Source organism: Leucoraja erinacea, chromosome 1, assembly GCF_028641065.1.
Source record: "Leucoraja erinacea ecotype New England chromosome 1, Leri_hhj_1, whole genome shotgun sequence".
NCBI lineage: Eukaryota > Metazoa > Chordata > Chondrichthyes > Rajiformes > Rajidae > Leucoraja > Leucoraja erinaceus.
Genome location: NC_073377.1, coordinates 18459924 through 18485922, shown reverse-complemented (window position 1 = coordinate 18485922; position 25999 = coordinate 18459924). Strand labels below are relative to the sequence as shown.

The 25999-nt window shown below is 43.6% G+C and overlaps 1 protein-coding gene and 1 pseudogene across 1 annotated transcript in view; one reads left to right on the top strand and one right to left on the bottom strand.

Annotated features, from left to right (window-relative positions):
- myo5b (myosin VB) overlaps positions 1–19559 on the top strand; it is a 244990-nt gene extending 225431 nt beyond the window's left edge. Inside the window, exons 35-39 of the mRNA XM_055660264.1 lie at positions 973–1123; positions 2892–3177; positions 3608–3782; positions 11270–11350; positions 17379–19559. Coding sequence (XP_055516239.1) covers positions 973–1123; positions 2892–3177; positions 3608–3782; positions 11270–11350; positions 17379–17531 — 846 coding nt within the window. The 3' untranslated portion in view covers positions 17532–19559. The remainder of the gene's footprint in view (positions 1–972; positions 1124–2891; positions 3178–3607; positions 3783–11269; positions 11351–17378) is intronic.
- Positions 9504–9671, bottom strand: LOC129705030 (U2 spliceosomal RNA; annotated as a pseudogene).
- Positions 19560–25999: the final 6440 nt, after the last annotated feature.

Genomic DNA, 25999 nt, shown 5'->3' with positions numbered 1-25999 from the left:
TTAGTTTAGAGATACAGCACGGAAACAGGCCCTTTGGCCCACCGGGTCTGCGCTGACCAGCGATGCCCGCATATTAACACTATCCTTCACAAACCAGGGGCAATTTTTACATTTACCAAGCCAATTAGCCTACATGCCTGTACGTCTTTGGAGTGATGAGATTAGATTAATTTAGCTTCATGTTTGGCATGGACGTTGTGGGCCAAGGGACCTGTTCCTGTGTTGTACTGGTCTATACTCTATGCTCGGGTATCATCCCAAATTCCAAAGGTGAGGTAATTTGCAGTTAATTAACCTGAGTGTGGGTGAGTGATAGGAAAACACTCCTACTTATTGCTGTTAACTGTAAATCTTCATGATTCAACTGATGACAAATATCACAGCTTTTTGAAATGTTGGGGTAATTTTTCTACTGAATTTCTGGAGACACCTAAACAATGACATTTTGTGGAATGCAATCATCGAGCAATACCATGGAAATAAGCAATGAGCCCATCATGTCAGAAGAAAACTCGAGTTAGCTATTTATTAATGTACTGACAAATGTTTCCACTGTTATCTTTTGGGGACATTGTTTACAAGATAATGGAGTTGGCCATTTAAAACTGAGTTCATGGGAATTTCGTCCTTCTCGCAAAGGGTGGTGAAATATTGGAATTCTCTACCTGATGGGGTTGTTGAGCCAGGATTACAGGGGGTATTTAAGCTGGAACTGGGTACTTTTTAGAAATATCAGGGAAATGAGGGTCATATGAAATTAGCATAGGAGAGGAGTTAAGACCTGGAGCAGAGCAGCCATGATCATATTAATAGGCAAGGCAGGGATGAGGGGCCAGATGGCCTACTCCTATTTGCTTGTATTCTTGTGTCTGACACGTCCATAAATAATGACTCCATATTACTAGCAGACTTTATCACTAAAGCATCTGTAAAGTTGTTTTTTTGTCTCGTGCGCCTTCTCGACTCCTTCAGGATTTCACGAAGCAGAATAACACACGGCAGAATGAACATAGCCTGAAGAACTTTGACCTCACAGAGTACCGCCAAGTTCTAAGTGACCTCTCTATTCAGATATATCAGCAATTGGTCAAGGTTGCAGAAGGTCTTCTTCAGCCAATGATAGGTAAGTCTACCAAGGGACTGTAGATACCGGTTTAAACCGAAGAGAGACAAAAAATGCTAGAGTAACTCAGTGGGACAGGCGGCATCTCTGGAGAAAAGGAATGGGTGACGTTTCGGGTTGAGGCCCTTCTTCAGACTGAAAGTCACGGGAAAGAGAAACGAGAAATATAGACATTGATGTAGAGAGATATAGAACAAATGAATGAACGATATACAAAAAATGTAACCATGATAAAGGAAACAGGCCAATGTTAACTATTTTCTAGGTGAGAGCGAAAAGGTAAATCTTGCCATTATGATTTTTTTACTAAGTTTAACTTCACACTCATAAACCATCATACCTTCCCCATTCTCATCTCCCAGTAATCCAAACCTTTTAGGTATAAGGTGGCTGAAGTTGTTGAGCAGTATTGCATGTGAAGTTAGTTGACTCCACGTGGACTCTGAATGGAATCAGCAACTTTCTTAATCTGTATCACATTGTACCACACTAACATACACCTTGTGTGAGAGAGAGTGTTATTCCCAAGAATACTTAATGCAAGCAACATCCAGGTGTTCCTTAGTTTAATCAACTTTGAAGCTGATATAACTATCTGCCCCACCTTGGTGAAGAACATGTTTAGTCGCTGCTTGAACAGCAATAATGAACCTAAGCCAAAGACTAAGGAGATCGCAGATGTGGGAATCTGAAACAACAAATAGAATGCTGGAAGAACTCAGCGGGTCAAGATTCAGATTCAGAATCAATTTTAATTGTCATTGTCAGTGTACAGTACAGAGACAACAAAATGCATTTAGCATCTCCCTTGAAGAGCGACATAGCAAACGATTTGAATAAATAATAATAAGTGTCCGGGGGGTGGGGGGGGGGTGATTGGCAGTCACCGGGGTACGTTGTTGAGTAGAGTGACAGCCGCCGGAAAGAAGCTGTTCCTCGACCTGCTGGTTCGGCAACGGAGAGACCTGTAGCGCCTCCCGGATGGTAGGAGGGTAAACAGTCCATGGTTGGGGTGAGAGCAGTCCTTGGCGATGCTGAGCGCCCTCCGCAGACAGCGCTTGCTTTGGACAGACTCTATGGAGGGGAGCGAGGAACCGGTGATGTGTTGGGCAATTTTCAAGCAACATCAATGGAGGCAAAAGGTATTTCTGTGGCTCAACAAATGCTGCTTGGCGCATAGTTCCTCAGCATTCTGTTTGTCATTCCCGATTCAAGCATCTGCAGTCTCTTGTGTCTACTTAGATAAAAACTGCTGCTTCTGCAAAAACATTCTAATTTGAGGATTTAATTGGCAAGGTCCTTCATTGCTTCAGCTGAGGAATTCAATGCTTCAGATGAGAAATTCGTTTTGATCTTTGGGGAAACATTTTGTGCAAAGGGAGGACTTTTTTAAATGACATCTGTCTTTAAAATGTAAATCTGAAACACCTCATTATTCAATCAATCAATCAGTTTTATTCATCACTTGCACATAAAGTACAAGTGAAATGAATTTGCCAGCAGCGGTACAATGGGAAAAAACACACAAAAATACAATAAAAATTTAGCACAAACATCCACCACAGCATTCATCACTGTGGTGGAAGGCACAAAATTTGGCCAATCCTCCTCCATTTTCCCCCGTGGTCGGGATCTCAATTATTGTAATACATTCTGCAAGTAGTTTGGTTTACAACATACAATGTGGTACAAATGTTTTTTGTTTCCTACATCGGCAGAGCTGCGATAACTTACATTGAGTTACTTTTATTTTTACTTTGGTGTAAAGTGTCAGCCATGTTGGAGAATGAGAGCATCCAGGGTCTGTCGAGTGTGAAACCCATGGGCTACAGGAAACGTTCTTCAAGCCGGCTCGACGGAGACGACAGCTACACTCTAGAGGCCATGTTGCGCCAGCTTAACATGTTAAACAACACCATGTGTGAACATGGACTGGATCCTGAGATTATCCGACAGGTCTTTCGGCAGCTCTTCTATGTCATCAATGCTGTAACACTTAACAACCTGCTGCTGAGAAAGGACGTGTGCTCGTGGAGTACAGGAATGCAAATCAGGTATGATTGGTGCAGCTCAATCCACTCCAATGCCAGGGCTCTGCAGAATTGTTCACTCCCACCCCATGACATTTGAGGATTAGTACCATTCCTCCTAGTACTCATGGTACTCCTGTGCAGGAATGTCTCTGCCTCACTTGAACATTCCTGGTCATTTTGATCGAACTGGCTGATGGTGTTGGACACCTTCTCCACTTAGGTAGTTTTCTCCAAGTGCTATCTCATAAAAGGGGTACATGTGGTTAAAAGCCATTGTTCTCTAGTAAAAAATCTCTGATGTGGGTGTGAGGATTATTTGTTTTTATTGTGTCATGAGTTGGACTGCCAAAAGGTACGAAATCACGGAGGAAAAGAAGAGACATTTAATGGGATCTTTCCAACAAATAATCTGCAGCTGTTGCTTTTCTGACTGCTATATTTGTTTAAATAGGTACAACATCAGCCAGCTAGAAGAGTGGTTGCGGGGGAAAAATTTACAACAAAGTGGGGCTGTGAAGACAATGGAGCCTCTAATTCAAGCTGCACAACTTCTCCAAGTGAAGAAGAAAACCACTGATGATGCTGCAGCCATCTGTTTAATGTGTAAAGCTCTATCCACACAACAGGTGAGTGGACTTTAACTATTGGAGTCTTGAACCATGTATGTGGGTCCAGGCAGAACCATGTGGGTCCAGCCATGAGCCAATTCAAGAACTCTTAAGTGTCAGATGTGTTGATGTCCTACACTGACTATTAACCTCCAGAGCTCCCAACAATTGCACCATTAATAGTGAGAAGTGCTAAACTGCTTTGATGAAAATAATGTTCTGGAAAAGGACACCCATAAAGTTAGTGGGTATGTTAACACTGATCTTCTGGACTAATAGATTCTGGAATAGTTCCTGTCGATTGGCAGATAAAATGGATACCATCATTATTCAAGAAAAGGAAGAAGAAACAAAAGCGGACCAGTTAGCTCGATGGAGGCATTTGATGATGTGCGTAGCAAGGACAAAAAGAGTCTGTCTGGGTTTTCAAAGTCATGTGATGCAACGCGATGTGATACAAACACTTGGGATTGGAAGTAATACATTGGGTTGGCTAAAGGATAAAACAGTGTAGGAATTAATGAGTATCTTTCAATTTGCCAGCCATTACAAATGTCAGTCATGGAATGCCAGATATCTAATGTTGCTAACATACAAGAGTAAATGGCTAAGTGAGCAACAAGAAGGGAAAGGAAATACATAAATACAGAAGTGAATGGACAACAAAATAGCATGCAGACTTAAAAGTGGGGAAATGAGAGACTATGCACCTTGTTAGGAAGAGTAGAAAAAAACCATAGTTGAGAACATACAGTGGCTTGCAACAATAATCATACCCCTTGAACTTTTCCACATTTTGTCACGTTACAACCACAAACGTAAATGTATTTTACTGGGATTTTATTTGATAGACCAACACAAAGTGGCACATAATTGTGAAGTGGAAGGAAAATGATACATGGTTTTCAAATTTTTTTACAAATAAAAAACTGAAAAGTGTTGCGTGCAAAAGTATTCAGCCCCCTTTACTCTGATACCCCTAAATAAAATCCAGTGCAACCAATTGCCTTCAGAAGTCACCTAATTGGTAAATAGAGTCCACTTGTGTGTAATCTAATCTCAGTATAAATACAGCTGTTCTGTGAAGGCCTCAGAGGTTTGTTAGAGAACATTAGTGAACAAACAGCATCATGAAACCCAAGGAACACACCATACATGTCAGGGATAAAGTTGTGGAGAAGTTTAAAGCAGGGTTAGGTTATAAAAACATATCCCAAGTTTTGAACATCTCACGGAGCACTGTTCAATCCATCATCTGATAATGGAAAGAGTATGGCACAACTGAAAACCTACCAAGACATGGCCGTCCACCTAAACTGACAGGCCGGGCAAGGAGAGCATTGATCAGAGAAGCAGCCAAGAGGCCCATGGTAACTCTGGAGGAGCTGTAGAGATCCACAGCTCAGGTGGGAGAATCTGTCCACAGGACAACTATTAGTTGTGCACTCCACAAATCGGGCCTTTATGGAAGAGGGCGAGAATAAAGCCATTGGTGAAAACAAGCCATAAGAAGTCCCGTTTGCAGTTTGCCACAAGCCATGTGGGGGACACAGCAAACATGTGGGGGACACAGCAAACATGTCAGATGAGACCAAAATTGAAGTTTTTGGCCTAAATGCAAAACGCTATGTGTGGCAGAAAACTAATCACATCACCCTGAACACACCATCCCCACTGTGAAACATAGTGGTGGCAGCATCATGCTGTGGGGATGCTTTTCTTCAGCAGGGACAGGGAAGCTGGTCAGAGTTGATGGGAAGATGGATGGAGCCAAATACAGGGCAATCTTGGAAGAAAACCTGTTAGAGTCTGCAAAAGACGAGTCTGGGGCAGAGGTTCACCTTCCAGCAGGACAACGACCCTAAACATACAGCCAGAGCTACAATGGAATAGTTTAGATCAAAGCATATTCATGTGTTAGAATGGCTCAGTCAAAGTCCAGACCTAAATCCAATTGAGAATCTCTGGCAAGACTTGAGAAATGCTTTCCATCCAATCTGACTGAGCTTGAGCTATTTTGCAAAGAAGAATGGGCAAAAATAGTAAGATTAAACGAGAACTTACCAGTTTGAAGTTTGATCTGTATTTTATGAGGAGTTACGATGAGGGATTACGTGAAGAACCCCGCTTCCACGCATGCGTGTCATTCTTCAAAGCAGCGGTGTGAGGTCACAGGAACCTATAATGATCTAACATAGTAAGATTATCAAAGAGATACCAGTTTTTGATATGATCATAAGAGGGTGGGAGCGGAGGGCACGTAATCCCTCATCGTAACTCCTCATAAAATACAGATCAAACTTCAAACTGGTAAGTTCTCGTTTAATCTTACTATTTTACTTCGGAGTCACGTGAGTGACTTCGTGAAGATTTCAAAGCTCTGTGACCTCATGCCGTGGAACGAGTCCATGCTTCACAACTGCCTTGGGTATTGGGAGAGAGCATCATTAGTAATTTTAAAACACAATTATACAAAGAGTTGTGTGGTATAACGAAAAAATATATAGAATTTTTTAAAATTTGAGAATCATAGCCCTGTAACCTTTCGGGCAAATTATTTTTTGTTGAACGTAAAATGTTTTCTGAATACAATGATGGCTCCAAAAAATAACTGGTTTATTATAAAACCTGTGGAAAACCCTTTTGGATGACCATCCTGCGATTCTGAGGATTTGGTCTGTGGGTACCTGTACAATTTTTGCTGCGGATGTTGCTGCAGCCCTGGTGGAATGAGAGTTAAAAACATTAGTGTCTATTCCTGCCATCTTTAGGACATATTTGAGCCACCTTGATATAGTTTGAGTCGTGACCCTTCCATGCGGTTTCTCGTAAGAGATAAACAACGCCATTCTCTGACCTCGAATGCTCTTAGTATATTCTATGTATTGTTAGATGTGTCTTGCTATACACAGTCGTTTGTCATATGGGTATACCATAAATTCAAACACTTGACCCGATGAACCTGGTGTGTTTTCTTTTATTAAATCCTGTATGACAAACACCAGTTTCTCGGGTGAGATGATCAGGGAGTCCAGGCTCAGTTTGCTTAATGGCTGGACTCGTTGTGCGGTAAATAACACCATGAGCATAACCATCTTCCTGGTCCGTTGCTGAAGTGACAATGCTGTTATGAGCTACAAGCTCCTCAGCATGTTGAGAAACGACACCCACGTCCCATATTTCGGAGTACCTGGTTTTCTTACCAGGGGTGCGTTCCCACCGCGTGCTGCTCCGTTCCTTGTGATAGGTAATTGGAGAGTGCACTTGTGGCACTATTGATGGCACTGTAGCTCCATCGATTATCATAATGGAGGCTTGTTAAAATTCCAATACGGCCAGAATGTTCTTGGCCTTTTGGTCGAGGTTGTTGTCGAAGCAGTATATGCCCCATTTCTTGATGTGTCCAAGGTACTGCTTCCGTGTTGACAGTCTTAGTGCAGATGAGATGAGATTCATCGTCCTGTCTGACAGCCCAATGCCGTGTAGTGGGTCTTTTAGACTCTACAAATCAATAAATCCATAGTCTTATGGCATGGATGACTGCCTCCAGTCACTGGATAAATTAATAATTTTTGGCTATGTTCATTAGGGAACATGGTTCTAACACCATCCCCTGTATGACCGAATACCATGATTTAGTAGGCCAGTCGGGTACTCTGAGAATTCGAGATGCCGAGTGTAGTTGAATTTTCCCTAGTACCCCATTGATGGGGCCGAACGGGGGAAATACATCACCCTATGGCTTTGTTTACCTAACAATGCCAAGCTGGTTTTAGAATTTTAGTAAATAATATTGGGGCTGATGTTTGCCCCTTTTGTAAGCTCTATATTGCCAAAGTTCCTCTTTTGAGTCAATGCCTGCCATATAGAAAAACCCAGCTGACAGCAAGTCTTTATCAGTAATAAGAGTATCCATCTTAAAATGAATATCTTGAACGAATGTGTTTAGGGTTGAAAATCAATGATAATCCTGCAACCCCACTCTATTTTATTTTTAATAAATATGTTTGATACAAATTCTAATGTTCCATGAAAAGTATGCTCAATCACACCTTTTGTGTACAATTTTTGTAGCACCATGTGGGTTTTTAGATTGTTTGGTTTATGTAAGTACAAAATGCCATTCTGGTGTATGTTGTACTGTGGTTATTGGGATGAGTAAATCCTATCAGATAACCCTGAATACTGCTGAGATTATATGAATCTGTAGTGATTATATAACATACATAACTGTAGTGTTGCAACCTCCCTTCCCCCACCATCGTAGGTCCCTTTTTTAACAGAAGAAACCACACCCACCTACCTCCATGGTTACCGGTGGTTGTGTTATTTCCTTGGTTTTTTGAAAAGGAGGTTCTGGTTTGATATCTCTTGTTCGGGTTGTGTGGGAGGTTGAGGCTTCCGCATCTTCCAGGGTGGCCGCCCTGGCCATACCCTAAAAAAGGATCCTGCGGGTTATATTGATTTCTGGCACTGCCACTGGTATGAGCCACATTTTTTATGGCCTTGCCTGTGGCTGGTATCGTGCTCCAAAATAGGCCCTTGCGCTGGCCTTGATGAGCCCCAGTGTCTTGGCTTCGTCCACACACGGTTCTTTGTTTGCAAATGGTAGCATTTTTGGGGTCCCAGTGCTGGCTGAATGGCAGCCTTCCACCTGTAGTTCAGGTCATATTGCATATTACTAAACAGAGCTAGTGCGTCTTGATGGTCTTTGGTTACCTACGTTTAGTCCAGGGTGCGGGTGTATGCTATGATGCCTTCCGTCAATCCCTTTAAGGTTCTCTGGATCTTGAGGTCCTGGTTCCTGATGTTCGTCCCCATATGCTGCCAAATGCATTGGTTTACACTGGGCACCTGTAATGCGTCACCGTTGCCAGGTGGCAGATGTCTGGCCAGTGTCTGTAAATATTTCTTGTTGGCGTTTGTGGCCAGACATATAGTAATACTATTGCCATCCTGGATCCAAGTCTACCCATGTTTGACTTGGTTAAAGTAATCAGCCACCATGTCCAGCAGAGTCCCTGCTGTGTTAGGATCATGGGACGCTGTATTACCAGGCTCTGGCCCATCAGGGTCCTGCCTACTCTTTTTTAGAGTTAGAGATCTCTAGGGTCCCGCACGGGGTACCCATGTGGGGCTTAACTGCTGCCCACTTGTCATTTGTTCTGTGGACCCCTCTTGCAGGTCAGCCCAGAACTGACCCACAGTGCTCCCCTCTGATGGGGTAGAAGCATTGTGCAGCCCTCAAAGAGGTACTGCTGTGGGTTTATCACGTTGGAGCAAGGCTCCATACACCGCTTCTTCCCGCTCCAGCCCTCTCGGGCGCTGGTTGCCGGCGGTTATGCAAAGTCGGACCCTTCTGAGTCCACTACCTTGTTTGATTTGTGTCTAGCCTTACCGCTCGGCCGCATGGATCTGGCCGGTGCGGGGCCGACATCGGGCACAGCTGATCCCACTACGGTTGATCCAAGTGCCGCTGGCTGCTGCTGGCTGCCCGCTGTTCCACGGTCCTCCTTCTCCAGCTTTGTCCTTCCTTCCGTGGAGTGGATATGGCCGGTGTGGAGGACATCTGGCACAGCTGATTCCATCTATTCCTTTAACCCGGCTCCAACGCTCTCAGCGCTCCTGGCTGCTCCTTTATCTCAGACCCCTGGGACCGACCCCCGTACTGACGGTACTGGTCCCTTGCGGTCGTTGCAGCCGGTCAACCCCACTCTAATGCCCTCAATTCTGGGCACTCCTACTTATATGGTCCTTAGATAAGGGACATATAAGATATTAAAACTGATAATAACAGCTACTATAGTTTTTATTTAATATATGGTCCCTAGATAAGGGACGTATCAGATATTAAACTGATAAGAACAGATACTACACTTGATCTTAGCCAAAAGGCCGAGAAGCGATTTCTGTAACTAAAAAACCCGCTGGGACCGACCCTGGTACTCACATTACTGGTCCCTTGCGGTAGATTGCAGCCAGTCAACTGCACTGCAAAGTCCTTGGCCTCGGCGCTGGCCGTTAGTGCTGCTGCCGAGAAATGAATTTTCCCATCGTGCTGGAGCGAAGTTGGGCACAGGTGTTTTCCCTCTCCGGGAATCGATGTGCCCATGCTGCTCCTGCCGCTGCCGGCTGCCGCTGCTGCTCCTGCCGCTGCCGCTGCTCCTGCAGCTGCCGTGCCGGCTACTGCTCTCCTGCCGGCTGCCTGCACTCCGCGGTTCTCCCGCCGGCATTCTGCAGCTTACATGGACCCGGTCCATGTCTGCACCTAAAGGGTAAGTGGAAGGAACGCAGAGTCTCTTACCTGCTGTTCCCGACTTTTCATTCTCCCGCTGGTGAACGTCGTTCCCTGCGTGTCGGTTTCGAGCCGCTCGGACCGACCCCGGTGTTCACGGGCCTGGTCCTTCGTGGCAGATCCGCAGCCGGTAAAATCCGGCTGTTCCTATGGACCCCTTGGACCAACCCCGGTGCTTACCTTTTGAAGAAGGTTTTCGGCCCGAACGTCCAGTTCCTTAGCTCCATTAGTGCCGCTGCACTCGCTGAGCGTTTCCAGCCCTGCTGTGTACCCCGGGTACTTACAGCGCTGGTCCGTGCTCTCTGTCCTGCTGCCTCCGCGCTGGCCGCTAGCGACTGCTCCCAAGCCAGTCTCGCTTGAGACTGGCATACGGGACCTCTTTGCTTTGCTTCCCGCCCGGCCGAGAAGTGAATTTTGCCGGTGCGGGAGCGAAGTCGGGCACAGGTTTTTCCCCCTCCAGGAAACTGGTGCCGTTGCTGCTGCCGGCTGCTCGCACTCCACGGGTCTCCCCGCCAGCTTTCCGCAGCCTCCTAAAAGGTAAGTAGAAAAAAGGAACGCAGAGTCTCTTACCTGCTGTTCCCGACTTTCAAATTCTCCCGCTTGGGGAACGTCGTTCCCCTCTGTGTGACTCGTTGCAATGCGTGTAGCGATATGACACGCATGCGTGGAAGCGGGGTTCTTCACGAAGTCACTCACGTGACTCCGAAGTAAAATTTCAGTCTCTAGATGTGCAAAGCTGGCAGAGACATACCCCAAAAAACTTGCAGCTGTAATTGCAGTGAAAGGTGGTTCTACAAAGTATTGACTCAGGGGGGCTGAATATTTTTGCATGCCACACTTTTAAGTTTTTTATTTGTAAAAAGATTTGAAAACCATGTATCATTTTCCTTCCACTTCACAATTATGCACCACTTTGTGTTGGTCTATCACATAAAATCCCAATAAAATACATTTACGTTTGTGGTTGTAACGTGACAAAATGTGAAAAAGTTCAATGGGGTATGAATACTTTTGCAAGCCACTGTACTTCAAATTTTGGGACGTTTATAAAGGGTTGGTGCACAGATGGATATGGGTGGCTGTTATTTGGTCTCCTTAGCCTCGTACCTGTGCTACATGAGTTATTTGATCTTCAGACCTAGAATGTATCATGATTATCTGATCATTGTGTATTCAATTCAAATTTTTTATTGTTCTTTACTCACACCAGATCGTCAAAATTCTGAACCTGTACACACCAGTAAATGAGTTTGAAGAACGTGTAACCGTATCATTCATTAGAAATATTCAGGTAAGCATTTTGTGAAACAGTATTGCATATGCCCTACTTTCTGAGAGAGATGACTGCTGATGTTTTGGGAATGGAATGCGTAATATTGTCAAGATTTATATAGTGCAGTTTTTTTTCCATTAACACACATTCATGATTGTTGTTTATAAAATAACAAACTAACTTGCAATTGTGTTAATAGCATATATTAAAAATTATTATATGAAACATTTTTTACATTTTGTTTGCTAGTATTTGCCAATATTAGACCTTTCCACAAATAACAAATTCTGCATAGAGAAGGTTTCCACTAGTGGAAGAGTCTAGGACCAGAGGTCATAGCTTCAGACGCTCCTTAAGGAAGGAGATGAGGACAAATTTCTTTAGTCAGAGGGTGGTGAATCCGGAATTCATTGCCACGGAAGGCTGTGGAGGCCAAGTCAATGGATATTTTTAAGGCAGAGATAGATTCTTGATTGGTATGGGTGTCGGGTTATGGGGAGAAGGCAGGAGAATCAGAGGGAGAGATAGATCAGCCATGATTGAATGGCAGAGTAGACTTGATGGGCCGAATGGCCTAATTCTGTTCCTATCACTTATGAACACTTTTGTTCAAACTCTGTAGAAGTGGTTGTTCCACTTTCCTATTAAATAATAAAATATAGTTGCACAAAAACACGTGTAAGCAAAATAAACTTCCCTTTTATTGAAACCAAAAAATGTCCATGTGTTAAAAATGCCAGATTCAGATTAGTTTACTGTCATATGTACCCAAAGATAATGAAATTCCTAGTTTGCATGAAGCTCAAAGAATAAACAATAAATTTGATTTAATGCATGATTTTAGGTGTCATAGGTTATGGGGAGAATGGGGTTAGGAGAGGTAGATCAACCATGATTGAATGGCAGAGTAGACTTGATGGGCCGAATGGCCTACTTCTATTCCTATTCCTTAAATAAAAGTGCAATAATAAATACAACGACGAATGCAAAACAGCAGAATGGTGCAGGATTGTGGTGCAATCTGAAGTAGTATTACAAAAAAACTAAAAGTAGAAGTAGCACAAAAAAAAGTTCAAGAATGATCTGGATGAAGGTGTGGTAAATTGGATTAGTAAGTATGCAGATGATACCAAGATAGGGGGTGTTGTGGATAATGAAGAGGATTTCCAAAGTCTACAGAGTGATTTAGGCCATTTGGAAAAATGGGCTGAAAGATGGCAGATGGAGTTTAATGCTGATAAATGTGAGGTGCTACACCTTGGCAGGACAAATCAAAATAGGACGTACATGGTAAAGGTAGGGAATTGAAAAATACAGTTGAACAGAGGGATCTGGGTATAACCGTGCATAGTTCCTTGAAGGTGGAATCTCATATAGATAGGGTGGTAAAGAAAGCTTTTGGTATGCTAGCCTTTATAAATCAGAGCATTGAGTATAGAAGCTGCGATGTAATGTTAAAATTGTACAAGGCATTGGTGAGACCAAATCTGGAGTTTGGTGTACAATTTTGGTCGCCCAATTATAGGAAGGATGTCAACAAAATAGAGAGAGTACAGAGGAGATTTACTAGAATGTTGCCTGGGTTTCAACAACTAAGTTACAGAGATAGGTTGAATAAGTTAGGTCTTTATTCTTTGGAGCGCAGAAAGTTAAGGGGGGACTTGATAGAGGTCTTTAAAATGATGAGAGGGATAGACAGAGTTGATGTGGACAAGCTTTTCCCTTTGAGAATAGGGAGGATTCAAACAAGAGGACATGACTTCAGAATTAAGGGACAGAAGTTTAGGGGTAACATGAGGGGGGACTTCTTTACTCAGAGAGTGGTAGTGGTGTGGAATGAGCTTCCAGTGGAAGTGGTGGAGGCAGGTTCATTGGTATCATTTAAAAATAAATTGGATAGTTATATGGATGAGAAGGGAATGGAGGGTTATGGTATGAGTGCAGGCAGGTGGGACTAAGGGGAAAAAAAAAATTGTTCGGCACGGACTTGTAGGGCCGAGATGGCCTGTTTCCGTGCTGTAATTGTTATATGGTTATATGGTTATAAGAACAGAATGACTGAATAAGTTAAGAGAACGAGTACGCAAAATCATTTTGGGGAAGGGAATGTGAAAGAGGTGATTTGTTCAGGAGTCTATTTGCAGATGGGAAGAAACGGTTCTTGTCTGATTACCAAATTTCAAGCGCCTGTATTTTTACCCAGAGGGTAGAAGAGTGAAAAGGCAACATTACCGATACTTCCAACCACTGTGATGCAATGCACCATGGAAGGAAGTGAGAAGCCTGTAAAGGAGCATCTGTCGATTCAGGTGGTCATGAGCAGAGCAGTTGCCACACCTGGTTATGATGCATCCCATTAGAATACTCTCTTTAGCACATGTGTAAATGTTCAAAGGAATCTTTGTGGACACAGCGATTTCCTTCCTTAGATCGACAATCAACTCTTGGCTTGCCATTGTTCTGGAGCATGGCATAAGGTTCTTGAGTCCTTTCTTGGATTCTATCAATTCATTGTTATTGAATTAGCTGACAACAGTGGTATGATTGGCAAACGTAAAGATCGGATTGGCACTATACTTGGCCTCACAGTCATGGCAAAAAGGAATAGAACAAGAGGCTGGGAACACAATCTTGAGGAATACCAGTGTTGAATGTCAGGGTGGAGGAAATGTTATGAAAATTCTAACTGAATGAGGTCTACCGGACAGGAAGTCCAGAAGTCCTAAGGCCAAGGTCCAGGATTTTCAAGATGAGCTTATTCAGTATTATCGTGTTGAAAGCCATGATCATATTGAATGGCGGTGCAGGCTCGAAGGGCCGAATGGCCTACTCCTGCACCTATTTTCTATGTCTACGTTTCTATGAAAGCTGAGCTGTAGTCAATGAATAACTTCCTGACATAGGTGTTCTTATTGTTAAGGTAATCCAGCTAAATGGAGTGCAAGGGAAATGCCGTCCTCTGCAGACCTATTTCTCCTGTAGGCGAGTGACAAAGAGACTGGATTATCCACGAGGCGGGCAGTGATGTGGCCAATAGCCAATCTTTCAAAGCATTTCATTATGGTTGATGTTAAAGCAGTAGTCATTGAGACGGGCCACGATATATTTTGTGAGGACTGGAATGATGGAGGTGTCAAGTTTGCAACATCACCAAGTTTGCGGATGACACAAAGCTGGGGGGCAGTGTTAGCTGTGAGGAGGATGCTAGGAGGCTGCAGGGTGACTTGGATAGGTTGGGTGAGTGGGCAAATGCATGGCAGATGCAGTATAATGTGGATAAATGTGAGGTTGTGGCGGCTCCTAAGGGTCGTGCCATTATACTGCCGAACCCCTCGGCACAGGAGTGGTGCAGTCCAGAGGCGGCCCTCAGCCGGAGGGTTTAAAAGGCAGGGTTTGGGTGCCATCTTCCTCTGGTTTCGTCTTCCCTTCAACCGGGAGGAATAAAATAAAGGTGCTTCTCAAACACTGGACTTCGTGCCTCCTTTTGAGACCCACGCACCACAAGGTTATCCACTTTTGTGGCAAAAACAGGAAAGTAGACTATTATCTGAATGGTGGCCGATTAGGAAAAGGGGAGCTGCAACGAGACCTGGGTGTCATGGTACACCAGTCATTAAAAGTAGGCATGCAGGTGCAGCAGGCAGTGAAGAAAGCGAATGGTATGTTAGCTAGACAGGCTAGATGCAGGAAGATTGTTCCCGATGTTGGGGAAGTCCAGAACAAGGGGTCACAGTTTAAGGATAAGGGGGAAATCTTTTAGGACCAGGATGAGGAAAACATTTTTCATACAGAGAGTGGTGAATCTCTGGAATTCTCTGCCACAGAAGGTAGTTGAGACCAGTTCATTGGCTATATTTAAGAAGTTAGATGTGGCCCTTGTGGATAAAGGGATCAGGGGGTATGGAGAGAAGGCAGATACAGGATACTGAGTTGGATGATCAGCCATGATCATATTGGATGGCGGTGCAGGATCGAAGGGCCGAATGGCCTACTCCTGCACCTATTTTCTATGTTTCTATGTGTCCTTGGTGTGGATGGGGACACTAAACTTTTGAAGTGAGAGATGTCAGTGAAAACTATGCAAAGTTGATTTAGGGTATGATTCTAGAAACCATCCATTGACACTATCCGAATCATGCAACATAAAAACAGGCCCTTCGGCCCAATTTCTCCATGCTGACCAAGATGCACCATTTACTATCTTTTCACCCACAGCTTTCTAAACCATTCCTATCCCTATGCCTGCCCCAATGTCTTTTAAATGTTGTTACTCCACCTGCCTCAACTACTTCCTCTTGCAGTTCGTGCCATATACCAATTATCCTCTGTCCAAACAAGTTGCCTTTCAGATTCCTTTCTCCTCTCACCTTAAGCCTTTGCCCTCTAGTTCTCATTTCCCCTATCCTGGGAAAAGGAATTTGTGCATTCACCCTCATGATTTTGTACACATGGGCGGCACAGTGGCCAGCTGATAGAACTGGGAAGTATTCTTCTGAAGGAGGGTCTCGACCCGAAACGTCGCCTATTCCTTCGCTCCATAGATGCTGCCTCACCCGCTGAGTTTCTCCAGCATTTGTGTCTACCAGCTGTTTGAACTGCTGCTTTTCAGTACCAGAGAGCTGGATTGCGTTTTCTTTCCTTAATTTAAATTGCAACACCATTTGCTCTCTTACCTCTGCCTGTGTCATGCCTGTTGCATCTGGAACATTGAGCTGCCATCATGCACCTTCCCAGGAATTATCCCTCAAAGGCAGTAATAAATGAATTGTTTTTCTTCAACAGTTTGACAGTTTCACGGTCGTCTTTGCTGATGTTGACTTTTAAATTAAAAAATTGTGAACTGTGAGGATTAGATTTGAATTGATATCAGCACATTCATTTTTTTTAAAATAAAAATATTGTGACTGCTACAAATATTGGGGGGGGAAAACGGAAACTGTTGGAAATAATCAGTAGGGCAACATGAATTGGGGGGGGGGGGGGTTGGTTGGTGGGGGGGTGCGCGGAGAGCAAAGGGGTTGAGGAAGAAACAAAAGTTTCTTTATATGAGATAGTGGAAAGCAGGAGACATCAAATGATAAGAGTATGGTGCAGGCCAGGATTCAGTGGAACAGTTGAAAACAAAATATGGCCTTGAAGATATAAATGAGAATAATTTACACTTGCTACACACCAAAACCATTATCTAAAATTCTTGAATGAGGCTGCAATCCATTTAGCCAAGTGATGTATATGTGCTTATTTTAAGCTTTATTGAAACGTTGTAGAAGGCAGAGGTAAAATGAGACCTTGAATTAAAGTAGGAAGTTGGAATGAGCAGAGGTGTTCTGCATAGCAGACACCAATCTGCCTTTAGTCTTCCAAACATAAAGACACTGCATCAATAGCTGCAACTGAAGTATAAGAAATAGAATGAAGTACAAATCACTGCTTCACTGTGCATTTGAGGTTTAGTGTAAGAGGACGATAAATGATCGGGTATTATAAAGGAAAGAGAAACACGAGGCTGCAGATGTCGGAATCTGGAGCAACAAACGATCTGTTGGAGGAACTGAGCCATTTGAACAGCTGAAACATCGACAGTTCCTTTCTCCCGATAGATACCGCTTGACCTGTTGAGTTTCTCCTGCAGATTGTTTGTTACAAAAGAAAGAGATGATGAGGTATGGGGTGAAGGAATTATTGGTGTTGATTGCAGTGAATTAGTGTGTGGTGGAGGAATCAGCAATAACATGCTGCAAATGCCAGAAATGTCAGTGGGATCTGTAGAACGGGACGCTGAATGGTGCAGGAGGGGATTCCTGTCCTCCAGATGGTTCCTCCAGAAGCAGTTTTTTTTTTTTTTGCCTGCAATAATCCATAGTTATGGAACAATGGGTGAGAAAGGAGCAAAGGAATTGAAACCCCCTTCATTGTTTTTATGGTGAAGATAAATCCTCAGCTGAGAAAAATAGAAAATATAACGGCTACTGTTTACTTGTGTATCAAAATGTCTAATTATGTTCTTGTGCAGAAGAATTGACCCCAGTTATTTCTCTCCATACAGTCCTTTTTACAAGATCGCAATGAAGCTCCTCAACTGCTAATGGACTTTAAACACACATTTCCTGTTATGTTTCCATTTAATCCTTCTGCACTCAACCTGGACACCATACACATCCCGGCAAATTTGAACTTGACTTTCCTCATTCGAGTGTAGAACAAAGCTTTGTGTGGACATTTACAGAAGAAAGTATGGAGAGAGAGAAGAAAGCTGAACGTTGGATATTTGCTGCGTCTCAATCAAAATTATTACGGAACAATTAATCATGCAATACCATATCAAAACTTGATTGGTGGCCAAAATAACCCATCATCACTTCTAACAAACATCGACATGAACATTTGTGATGCATTCAGATGGAACATTGGACATTTCCAATGATAATCCATGATTTATTTTTGTAATTAACAAAGCAATGCCCATTTTTTGAGTAGAATGTAAAAAAAAAAGCAAAGAAGACTGTGCCACAGATTTTGATATTTATGAACCATGCAAAGTTTATAATCAAAAGAAAACAGCAGTGGGGTTCATAATGTGATTTCTGCATGTTTTGCAACTCATCTCTTTGGTTTACTGTCACAGTTCAAGCATGAAATGGAATTGGCTTTTTTGGATCTAATCTGTGACAGTCACCAATATATAGTCACAGTGACTTTTAAGAGAAGAGGAAATGTAAAATAGGAATCGGCTTTGGGTCTGCGCAATGCATACAGCCAAATTAGAGCTAATATCGCCTTTCCATTAGGCTATATATTTCCCCCTCATTTCTGCTGTGACCATTGGTGTGGACATGGTTTATCGCTTTGTTATTTGAGCTGATTAAAACCATGTAACTGCTTATTTGACACTTGCATAAAACGCTATTGAGCGGTTTGCCTGAAGTTTCCATTGGGAACTTTGACTCTGAAATGGGAACGTTTATCTCTGCGATTGCACTTCACTCATTATGCGATAAATGTAATTGTGTCTTACATAACTCTGAGAAGCAATGGCCATTTCAATTGGAGTAATTGATGTAATGTATTAAGTTAGGACCAAAAATATCTACAATGTTTGAAATGGAGTTAGCACAATATTCTGGTGTCTCTGTTTGGATGATAAAGTAACTAAATTTATTTATTGGGCGATTGAAATTTGCAGGAACTACAATTTACCCATTACGGTAAAATTCAAGAAGTTGCTAAACATTCATTGTATAGATTTTGTAACATCTGAGAATTGGCTCCGGTACTGAGGCATCAAAACTGCACTGACGTATTCAGTGCCTCGATATCTAAATCCAGCAGACTTTTATAAAATGAACATAGTTTGCTGCTACCTGATAGTGGGTTACATTTGATTTAAGCTCACAGCTTTGCAACAATCTTCAATGTGTGGGATGAATGAGCTCTTTACACCTCTGACTGAATTTTGATTGATTGCATGTTCTTCAAAAATATTTTGAAACATTTCACCTGGTCATAAATTGCAATCATATATTTTTTATCAATTGCATATTTCTATGTTGAAGCCTTTGCAAGACAATTGATTGCACAAACACAGTTGGAATCGTATGAAATATAAACATGTTGAACATAACTATCCATTGGGGAACAGTATATGAATTTTCATGATCAATAACTTCTTGTCTCTAACTGTTGGGCCCTATTCCGTGAATCCAAAGTGCACAGTTCCGATAAAAATCCCAGAGAATCTACAGGTGAACACAAATACCAACAAAATGCTCAATCCTCAAACATCATCTTCCTGTTTCTACTTCTCAGCTGCCCTTCCCACCTTCACAAAGGAACAACAAAGTGGAACCACAAAAATGACAAAGAGTATAGCATTTCCTTCAAGTTTTCCAACAAATGGAATGCTTGCTAAGAGAAATGGGTCAAATAAGCAAAGATCTTTGATTGCAAAAGACAATGTCACTAAAATGTTGTGTTTAAATATTGACAAATTCTATTCCTTAAATAGATTGATATAAAAAAAATATTTGTAATATTTCAAGTTAGGTGTGTTTGTTTTTTTTCTTAGTTTAAATTGTCATTTAGATTTATGAAAAAAAAAACAATGTAAACAAGTATATAGCAATGATAACATTATTAAATTGCATGAAAAAGTGATGCAGCATTATGTTCAGATATTGTTGGGAAAGAAGCAAGCACAAAAACTGTAATTAAACACCCTTTTTCACAGACTGTTGTACCGTTTATATCTGACTCATATTTTTGGACGCCTAGTGGGTAAAGTGACTCATTTATTCAAATGCATTTATCACAGAACTTATCAGTTGTCCTGATTTTTGGGTGGGAAAATGTACCACTTGCAATTCTAAATCAGAAAGACAATGTCTATACAATTTCTATTCTCTGAAGTTAGCAGACTTCAGATGGTTAAGGAGATAGATACCACAGCATGTACAATTAAGAAAGATGAAATTAGCAGCAGTTCCAGTCAGAAGAGGGTGCTCAAGGACGACAAGTTCACGTTTAAATGATGCACCTTATGGATTGGAATACTTTATTGTCACATGTGACAAAGCACAATGAAATTCTTTGCTTGCATACCCAAGGTATACAAATAGCGGCCACCTACGGCGCTGTCAAAGTGACAAAGTACGCACGCTCCTCCTGTGTTCTCCACCCCCACCCCATCATTAATTGCACTGAGGACTTAATTCCCTGACTAGACACATGATGCAAGATCACACCCAATGGGCTGGATGTCACAGTTGGTGGTTCTGGTGCCTCAAGGCTACAGTCCTGCCCGTGCAGATCATGCACAATCTTCTGATAACTGTGTGGCTTTCTCCTACATCCCAAAGACATGTTGGTAAGTTAAATAGCTGCTTAAATTACTTGCACGATGCCAGGAATAAAGGACATGAATTGCGAGGAGATTAGAAAAGTTGGTCGTAGTGAAGGGCAATTTAATAGCAGTATTAAAACCATAAAAGACATTGGAGTAAATGAAGAAAATCTGATTCCACTGACAAGTGGGAACACGCCCAAAGAACATTGATTTAGGAAGTGACAAAACAAAAACAGAACAGGCGAGGCAAATTTGATTTGCATAACAAATTAAAGTCTGGAATTACTGGTTGTAAGGGGAAGATAATTTAATACAGGTGCACAACCTTTTATCCGGTGTTCCAGAAACCGAAAAGCTCCGAAAACCGGCCATTTTTTCCAGATGTCGTCTGCGCACCAAAGCTCGCGTTTGGCGCCAAACCTGACCCAAAACGACCCACGGTCAACCCAGGTCTGTACTACTGTAGCGGCTGCCTCCTCCCTGGAGACCGGGAGACGCTTAAACATCTGTAAATCATTGCTTAAATGTTAGTCAGTTAGTTTGGAGGGCTTTTATGTGAAGGGGGGTGAAAGGGTAAACTTTAATTCTTAGTCCCCTACCTGGTCGGAGAGGCGGGGAGCGGTCAATGCCTTACCGGGTCGCTGTGCAGTAAGCTCCGCAGCGCTGTGGCCGGTGGGGCAGCGGGCGGCGCCGGTTGTAGCTCCGACCCCGGCAACTCTACCCCTGGCTGCGAGGCGCTCCAAATCCAGCGCGGCCCGCGGCCGGACACCCCAGCTCCGTGAATGTCGGGAGTCGGCGGCGTCGCAGCGCTGGGTGCGGTCAATGCCTTACCGGGTCGCCGTGCGGCAAGCTCCGGAGCGCTGTGGCCGCCGACCCAACATTCGCGGAGCGTCGCTGGATTTGGAGCCGCGCAGTCAGGGGTAGAGTTGCCGGGGTCGGAGCTCCAACCGGCGCCGCCCGCGGCCGGACGGAGCCCCCAGCTCCGCGGCTCCAAATCCAGCGACGCTCCGCGAATGTTGGAAGAAGGCGGCCACAGCGCTCCGGAGCTTGCCGCACGGCGACCCGGTAAGGCATTGCCCGCTCCCCGCTGGTATCCCAGCGCTGCGACGCCGCCGACTCCCGACATTCCCGGAGCTGGGACGTCCGGCCGCGGGCCGCGCTGGATTTGGAGCGCCTCGCAGCCAGGGGTAGAGTTGCCGGGGTCGGAGCTACAACCGGCGCCGCCCGCGGCCGGACGGAGACCCCAGCTCCACGAGGTTGGGAGTCGCCGACCAGGTAGGTAGGGGACTAAGAATTAAAGTTTCCCCCTTCACCCCTACACCACCACCACCACATAAAATCCCTCCAAACTAACTGACTAACATTTATGCAATGATTCTCCCGGTCTCTGGGGAGGAGGCAGCTGCTCCAGACTTTTCAAGCCGCCCGCGCTACCTACCTAATCTACACTAAAAATCTTCCATTCTGAAATCCGAAAATGTCCGAAATCCGACAAGTGTCTGGTCCCAAGGCTTTCGGATAAAAGGTTGTGCACCTGTAGTAATAACCTAAAGAGAATTGGATACACCTAAAAGTAAAGATCTATTGGGGGAAAATCAGAACTGATTAATTTAATATGTCATAAAAAAAAATGCTGGCCTGATGAGCTGACAAAGTTGTTTCTGTGTTAGACTTTATCAGTGGTTCAGAAAATGGCAAACTACAAATTTCTGAAGAAGGACACACAGCAATTGAAATATTTTAACTTTGTGAACCAAAGTTGTCACCATACTTTCAGGAATATGTTTTATTGAATGCATTACTGTTATACAGTGAAGCATAGAAACAGAAACATAGAAAATAGGTGCAAGAGGAGGCCATTTGGCCCTTCGAGCCTCCAACGCCATTCATTGTGATCATGGCTGATTATCCACAATCAGTAACAAAAAGTAAAAGTTTACGTTTAGTGACTGGTGTACGAGGACACCCAGGTCTCGTTGCACTTAATTTTTTCCTAATCTCACACAGTTGAGATAATAATCAGCCTCCTTGTTCTTGCCGTCAAAGTTGATAACCTCAAATTTATCTACATTATACTGCATGTGCCATGCATCTGCCCACTCACTCAACCTGTCCAAGTCACTCTTCGCAGTTCCCACTGCCACCCAGCTTTGTCATCTGCAAATTTACTAGTGTTACTTTTAATCCCATCATCTAAATCAGGGGTCGGCAACCTTGTTCTGCATAGGGGCCAGGACCCATGTCTGTGAATGGATGGCGGGCCGCATCTACCGTCATAGTTAATAAATGGAGGTAATAATACTTACTAATTAAAATTTGACATATTTATAAATTTAGGCAATATTATGTCTACTGAACATAGCAATTAGTTTGAGACACTGGTATTGAAACTACCTGTAGATCAAACAGTATTGCTGATTTGATCCGTGTCTGGTTTTTGCTGCTGACCTGATCAATAATCCATGTCAGGTGGTGCTCCATAATCCATGTCATAATCCATGTCACACTACCACCTGGTGGAATGCGGGCAGCCATGTTAGTTAGTTCAATTTATGACTCGGAGCCTACAGTACTCATTTTGATGGTCTCTATGTATTCTAATTAAAATACTTTATATGATATATAATGACTGTATCAATAGTACTTTGCACATGGTGTCAGAAGTGGGATCAGGACTTTGTTTCTGCACCTACAAAAGGACTGCCAATGGGGCTGGTGCAAATGAAGAAGACCCCTGTAAAGCCTGTCGACAAATTCCCTGCGAAACCTGTGCTCGTTCAGTTGTTGCCTGCTAAAAAACTCCCGATGGAGGCCATGTCTGTGGCGACATCTTAGAAACATAGATAGAAACATAGAAAATAGGTGCAGGAGGAGGCCATTCGGCCCTTCGAGCCAGCACCGCCATTCATTGTGATCATGGCTGATCGTCCCCAATCAGTAACCCCGTGCCTCCCTTCTCCCCATATCCCTTGACTCCACTAGCCCCTAGAGCTCTATCTAACTCTCTCTTAAATCCATCCAGTGACTTGGCCTCCACTGCCCTCTGTGGCAGGGAATTCCATAAATTCACAACTCTCTGGGTGAAAACGTTTTTTCTCACCTCAGTCTTAAATGACCTCCTCTTTATTCTAAGACTGTGGCCCCTGGTTCTGGACTCGCCCAACATTGGGAACATTTTTCCTGCATCTAGCTTGTCCAGTGCTTTTATAATTTTATATGTTTCTATAAGATCCCCCTCATCCTTCTAAACTCCAGTGAATACAAGCCTAGTCTTTTCAATCTTTCCTCATATGACTGTCCCGCCATCCCAGGGATCAATCTCGTGAACCTACGCTGCACTGCTTCAATCACAAGGATGTCCGTCCTCAAATTAGGAGACCAAAACTGTACACAATACTCCAGATGTGGTCTCACCAAGCCCTATACAACTGCAGAAGAACCTCTTTACTCCTATACTGAAATCCTCTTGTTATGAAGGCCAACATTCCATTAGCTTTCTTCACTGCCTTCTGTACCTGTAAGCCAACTTTCAGTGACCGGTGTACAAAGATGCCAGGTCTCGTTGCACCTCCCCCTTACCTAACCTAACCCCATTGATATGATAATCTGCCCCCTTGCTTTTGCCGTCATTTTATCCTGTGCAAGACTATGCATTCCCCCTATCTATTCCCCTCATGGTTTTATACAACTCCATAAGATGGCCCCTCAAGCTTGAAATTGATGTACAGTATATTTCAATTATATCACCTCTCATGGCTTAGGTTTAATACTATGGTGGCAGTCCATTCTGGACTAATTTAAAATTATGCTGTAGCTTTTCGGAACATTTAACAGTCTGGTATAAATTAATTAGGAAACATACATTTATTTAAAATCATGTTAACCTCCAGTGACTAATCCATGTTTTCAGATTATAAGAGAACTCGGAAATTAAATAGTTCTTGGTCATAATGTTTGTTATCATGGCCTTTGAGTGATCAAAAAGTCAAACACCGGACAAATAAATAATTTTTAAAATGTTGTTTAATCATGAAAGGGAGGTATCCCATGGAAGTATGTGGTCTTCATTCATCATCAATATACTGTGGGAAGTATACCCTAAAGATCTTTTATCATCAGTGATACTTCACCACAACCACCCAAGCTTGGGAATGTATGATGTGACAAATATTACCACTGTAAATATCCAAGAGAGCTAAACTCAACATGTGTTTCAAGCTAGGGTATTGACATGGATAGAGAATTGGTTGGCAGACAGGAAACAAAGAGTAGGAATAAACGGGTCCTTGTCAGAATGGCAGGCAGTGGCGAGTGGAATGCCGCAAAACTCAGTGCTGAGGCCGCAACTATTTGCAATATATATTAATGATTTAGATCAGGGGTCGGCAACCTATGGCCCACGAGCCGGATCCGGCCCATAACCCAAATTCATCCGGCCCGCAGGCGTATTTTTTTCCCGTCATCTAGACTTCTTTAGACTGTCTAATACTGTTGGCCGGCGACATAAAGACTTGGTTTATTGCGCCGAGCAATCCTGTTTGCTGATGCAAAAAAATGGGAACTGATATAGAAACAGAAAAAAATAGGTGCAGGAGTAGGCCATTCAGCCCTTCGAGCCTGCACCGCCATTCAATATGATCATGGCTGATCATCCAACTCAGTATCCTGTACCTGCTTTCTCTCCATACCCCCTGATCCCCTTAGCCACAAGGGCCACAGCTAACTCCCTCTTAAATATAGCCAATGAACTGGCCTCAACTACATTCTGTGGCAGAGAATACCACAGATTCACCACTCTCTGAGCAAAAAATGTTTTTCTCACCTCAGTCCCAAAAGATTTCTCCTTTATCCTTAAACTGTGACCCCTAAGGGGTTAGTGTAGGTGCTGAGGAAAATAAATAGTCTACGACCTTAGTGAACGGTATAGTAGGCACTAGGGTCTGCCGGTGACAGTCACACTCATAGCAGGTCGCCAAAAGCCGGCGACTAGACCCCCCCCCCCCACGACAATGTCTACAACAACCTACCACCTAGTCGACGTCAAGCTATGGTAAGCTACCGACAACCGGCGACCCATTAGGACATCCACCTACGACCACACCTACGACAACCTACGACCACACAGGCGACAACCTACGACAACTGAAGTCAACCTGCATCCACCCGTGACAAGCAACGACCCTTTCGGTGACAACTGAAGACAATTCAGTCGCTGGTGCCTGACGCCGGTTGACGTAGGTAGTCGCCAATGGAATTCACCAAAGTCATCACCCAGCAACAACCTACGTCACCTGCCGACAACCTGCGTCATCCTGGCGACAACCTACGACAGCACCTACGACAGGAGAAGACAAGCTACGTCAAGCCCACAGTCGCCGAAAGGTATTGAACATTTCAAAATCCAGCGGCGACAAGGGAAAAGTTAGGACTCTTTAGGCAACTTGAGGAGACAACTCACGACCATACAGGCGTCACCCCGCGACCATGTTGCGACAGCCTAGTCGCCTGTAGTCGCTGAAAAAGTTGCCTAAGTGGGGCAGACCCTTTAGTAGGTATGTTACAAAATTACCTTCAGCGGCGTTGCAGTTCTGCCACTGGCCGTGTGCGCGACTTTGGCGCCTTTGAGAGGGGGGGCGGGATTAAAATGCCGTTTTCTCCAGCCTGTTGAAGTCGATCTTTGTCAGGCTGTTTAGCTGCTGAAGAATAATCGATCCGACTTGCGTTTTATGAAGTTTTTTAAAAACATCGCTGGATAATTTAATAGCTGGAGTAAAAATGTCAATTAGAAACGGGAATAGTGCCGGAGGATTGGCGTACTGTGCATG